Below are 4,802 nucleotides of genomic sequence, written 5' to 3'. Positions count from 1 at the left end.
GTTTTGGGCGCGCACCTGCGCAAGGATATTTTGGCCCTGGAGGGAGTGCAGAGGAGGTTTACTAGGCTGATACCGGAGTTGAGGGGATTGAGCTATGAGGAGAGGCTGAATAAACTAGGCTTGTACTCGTTAGAGTTTAGAAGAATGAGGGGAGATCTCATTGAGACGTATAAGATGATGAATGGGATGGATAGGATAGAGGGTGGAGAGACTCTTCCCGCTCAAAAAAGACAGTAGGACTAGGGGCACAGCCTCAAGATAAAGGGGAGGCGGTTTAGAACGGAGTTGAGGAGGAATTTCTTCACTCAAAGGGTGGTGAATCTCTGGAATTCTCTGCCCGTTGAAGTGGTGGAGGCTGCCTCGCTAAATATTTTTAAGAAGCAGGTTGATGGGTTCTTGATAAGAGAGGGGATTAAGGGTTATGGGGAGAGGGCGGGAAAGTGGAACTGAGCCACGACAGATCAGCCATGATCTTATTGAATGGCGGGGCAGGCTCGAAGGGCTAGATGGCCTACTCCTGCTCCTATTTCTTATGTTCTTATGTTCTTATGTTCTTATTTCTAATTGCAATCTTCCCAACCCCACTTCAATGATGCAAACAGGTTCATGTTCACTTCTTCCACCCTCAATAAATTTTTCCACCCACTAGCCATGAATCCCTTCTGCTCTTTAAATACAGGAACCAGGCACTATGACATTTGTGAGGGAGGAAGGAAGTGAGCACCGCTATCTCCACTGAAATATATTTTAATATCATTAGTGGGCTTAATGCCGTTACTTCCACCCTCACTGTATCAACCCTCCAGATGATGTGACTTCACACTGGTGCAAATCACTGCTGGTTTTCAAAAGTAAAAACCAGTCATGATGACCAAGCAGGGAAGCACAGGTGAGTGTGGTTCCTGGCTTGTAAGAGGAAGTACTTAGGAAGTGCCCGGCACTGTCCATGTGCTTCTTGGCTTTTTGGCAAGATCAAGCAGAAGATGGGGTGCAATGCTTGACCTTGTCAGCTTGGATGTTGTTTGTCCCTCTTGTGAGGACCATGATTTTTGAATTTGGGTTTTGAAGTAAGCAAGGGATAGATTTGTGTTTGTCCTTTCAGAGTGTTGGCTTTATAAGAACAGTGTAAAACATTAAAAAAAAGCTGCGCCAACCTGACAATGCCTATCATGGCAGTGCCAGAGGTGGTTCCTCTGGGGAACACCACTGGGTGGGAGGGGGAGGGGGAGGGGAGGGGGAGGGAGTTCCCTAATGTATGTGCGGACAGATGTGCACCAGTTCTTTTCTGGTGAGGGAGCATGCCCTAATACCTGTGAGCAGTGGCCAGGGCTAATGCCTGTTGGGAGGAGCAATGGTTGTGTGTGGGGGGGTGATGCCTGTAATGTCTGGAGTGAAAGCTTGACTGTGCATCTGGAGAAATATATGTTGGCTTTCAGTCTGGACCTGACACTCTGACAAATTCCACCTTGTGGCTACAAGGTCAGCTCAAAGGCTAGGAATCCTATGGCAACAAATCACTTTCTGACTCCCAAAATCATCTAAAAGGTGCAAATCGGGAGCCTGATGGCATTCTGAACATAAGAACATAAGAAATAGGAGCAGGAGTAGGCCATCTAGCCCTTCGAGCCTGCCCCGCCATTCAATAAGATCATGGCTGATCTGAAGTGGATCAGTTCCACTTTCCACTTTCTCCCCAAAACCCTTAATTCCCTTGCCTACCAAAACCTATCTACCCGTGTCTTAAAATATATTTAGCCAGGTAGCCTCCACCACTTCAACGGGCAGAGAATTCCAGAGATTCACCACCCTTTGAGTGAAGAAGTTCCTCCTCAACTCCGTTCTAAACTGCTCCCCCCTTATCTTGAGGCTGTGCCCTCTAGTCCTGCTGTCCTTTCTGAGCGGGAAAAATCTCTCTACCTCTACCCTATCCATCCCCTTCGTTATCTTATACGTCTCTATAAGATCCCCCCTCATCCTTCTAAACTCCAACGAGTACAGACCCAGTCTATTTAGTCTCTCTTCATAGTCCAACCCCCCCATCTCCAGTATCAGCCTAGTGAACCTCCTCTGCACTCCCTCCAAGGCCAAATATCCTTGCGCAAGTGCGGCGACTAAAACTGCACACAGTACCCCAGCTGCGGCCTCACCAGTGCCTTATACAGTTGCAGCAAGACCTCCCTGCTTTTATATTCAATCCCCCTCGCTATAAAGGCCAGCATCCATTCGCCTTCTTGATCACCTGCTGCACCTTGCAGACTGGGTTTTTGCGACTCATGCACAAGGACCCCCAGGTTCCTCTGCACCGTAGCATGCTGCAGCTTTTTGCCCTTTAAATAGTAATCCCTCCTACTATTATTCCTGCCAAAGTGGATAACCTCACACTTGCTAACATTGTACTCCATCTGTCAGGTCCTCGCCCACTCGCTCAGCCTATCTAGATCCCTCTGCAGACTTTCCACACCCTCCACACAATTTGCTTTTCCACTTATCTTCGTGTCATCAGTAAATTTCGACACCCTACACTCAGCCCCTCCTCCAGATCATCTGTATAAATGGTAAATAGCTGAAGCCCCAGCACCGATCCCTGCGGCACTACACTAGTCACAACCGCCAATCAGAATAGCACCCATTGATACCAACTCTCTGCCTCCTATTAGACAACCAATCCTCTATCCACGCTAACACCTTACCCCCAACACCATGCCCCCTAACCTTCTGAAGCAACCTTTTGTGCGGCACCTTATCAAATGCCTTTTGAAAATCGAGAAACACCACATCCACCGGTTCCCTTCTGCCTACCGCACTAGTCACATCCTCACAGAATTCCCAATAAATTCGTCAGACATGACTTCCCTTAACGAATCCGTGCTGCGTCTGCTCTATCAAACAATTCTCCTCAAGGTGCCTCGCTATTTCTTCTTTGATGACGGATTCAAGCATTTTACACCAACAGACGTTAAACTAACCGGCCTATAATTACCTGTCTTTTGCCTGCTACCTTTTTTAAACAGCGGCGTAACATTAGCCGTTTTCCAATCTTCCAGCACTTCCCCGGAATCCAACGAAGTTTGGTAAATAATCACTAAGGCATCTACTATCACCTCTGCCATTTCCTTCAGAACCTTGGGATGCATTCCATCCAGTCCTGGGGACTTGTCCACCATCAGTCCTGCTAGTCGATCAAGCACTACCTCTGTAGTGACAGTAATCGTATTCAGGCCCTCAACTCCTACCATCCTTCTATCTTTAATACCCGGCAAACTATTCTGTCCCCTTGACTGGATGAGTGCAGCTCCAACAACTCTCAAGAAGCTTGACACCATCTAAAGCAAAGCAGATTGTTTGATTGGTACCCTTCTATTTTATACATTAATGATTTGGATGAAAGAATTGAATGCAATGGGCGGGATTTTACAGTCTCATTCGAGCGACACCAAGGTAAACGGATATATCCATTGTCCACCCTTTGTCTGCTCCAATTCCGTGGCAGGTGGGACAGTGGAATTCCAGTGAATATCCACAAATTTGCAGATGACACTAAGCTGGGTAGCAGTGTGTGCTGTGAGGAGGATGCTAAGAAGATGCAAAATGACTTTGATAGGCTGACTGAGTGGGCAAATATTTGACAAACGCAATATAATATGGATAAATGTGAGGTTATCCACTTTGATGTCAAAACAGGCAGGAAGATTATTATCTGAATGGCAGCAGATTTAGGAAAAGGCAAAATGCAACGTGACCTGGGTGTCATGGTGGAACAGTTGCTGAAAGTTGGCATGCAGCTACAGCAGGCACGACGAAAGCTAATGGCATTCTGGCCTTCATAGCAAGAGGATTTGAGTATAGGAGTAAGAATGTCTTGCTACAGTTTTACAGGCTCTTGGTGAGCTCACAGCTTGATTGTTGTGTGTAGTTTTGGTCACCTAGTCAGAGGGCGGACATTTTTGGTATTGTGGGAGTCCAGCTAAGTTTTACTAATTTGATTCCCAGAATGGCAGGACTGACATATGAAGGAAGATTGGATTGACTGAGGTTCTACTCACTGGAATTTAGAAGAAAGAGAGAGGATCTCATAGAAACATATGAAATCCTGATGGGACTGAACAGGGTAGATGCAAGAAGAATGTTCCTGATGTTTGGAAGTCCAGAACTAGGAGTCAGATTCTAAGAATAAGGGGTAAGCCGTTCAGGATTGAGATATGGAAGAACATTTTCACTCAGATTTGTGAACTTGTGGATTTCTCTACCAGAGAAAACTGTTGGGGTCAGTTCATTAGGCAAGTTCAAGAAGAAGCTGGATGTGGCTAAAGGGATCAATGGATGTGGACAGAAAATGGGAATGGCATAATGAAAGTGCATGATCAACCATGAGCATATTTAATAGTGGTGTAAGCTCGAAGGGCCGAATGGCCTACTCCTGCGCCTAGTTTCTATGTTTCTATTCAATCCCTTCACACCGATAAACAATGGTTGCAGTGTGTACCATCTACGAGATTCACTACAGCAATTCACCAAGGCTTCTTAGGCAGTACCTTCCAAACCCATAACTATTACCATCTAAAAGGGCAAGAGCAGCAGAGGCATATGCAAACACCAGCACCTGGATGTCCCATTCTATGTCACTTACCATCCTGACTTGGAAATATATTGCTGTTCCTTTACTGTTGCTGGTTCAGAACCCTGTAATTTCCCTCCTAACAGCACTGTGAGTGTACCTACATCTCAGGGACTACATCAGTTCAAGAAGACAACTTACTACTATCAAGGGCAACTCGAGGTGGGCAATAAATGCTGGCCTAAAA

The 4,802-nt window shown here is 46.1% G+C and overlaps 1 protein-coding gene across 1 annotated transcript in view; it reads left to right on the top strand.

Annotated features, from left to right (window-relative positions):
- Positions 1-4,348, top strand: part of LOC145344340 (low choriolytic enzyme-like) — a 198,883-nt gene extending 194,535 nt beyond the window's left edge. The window contains exon 8 of the mRNA XM_080191470.1: positions 4,251-4,348. Coding sequence (XP_080047596.1) covers positions 4,251-4,348 — 98 coding nt within the window. The remainder of the gene's footprint in view (positions 1-4,250) is intronic.
- Positions 4,349-4,802: the final 454 nt, after the last annotated feature.

This window comes from Carcharhinus amblyrhynchos, chromosome 6 (genome assembly GCF_965287045.1).
Source record: "Carcharhinus amblyrhynchos chromosome 6, sCarAmb.v2.hapA, whole genome shotgun sequence".
In the NCBI taxonomy this organism is placed as follows: domain Eukaryota; kingdom Metazoa; phylum Chordata; class Chondrichthyes; order Carcharhiniformes; family Carcharhinidae; genus Carcharhinus; species Carcharhinus amblyrhynchos.
Note: the sequence above shows the minus strand (reverse complement) of the source record. Positions and strands in the feature narration are given on the sequence as shown.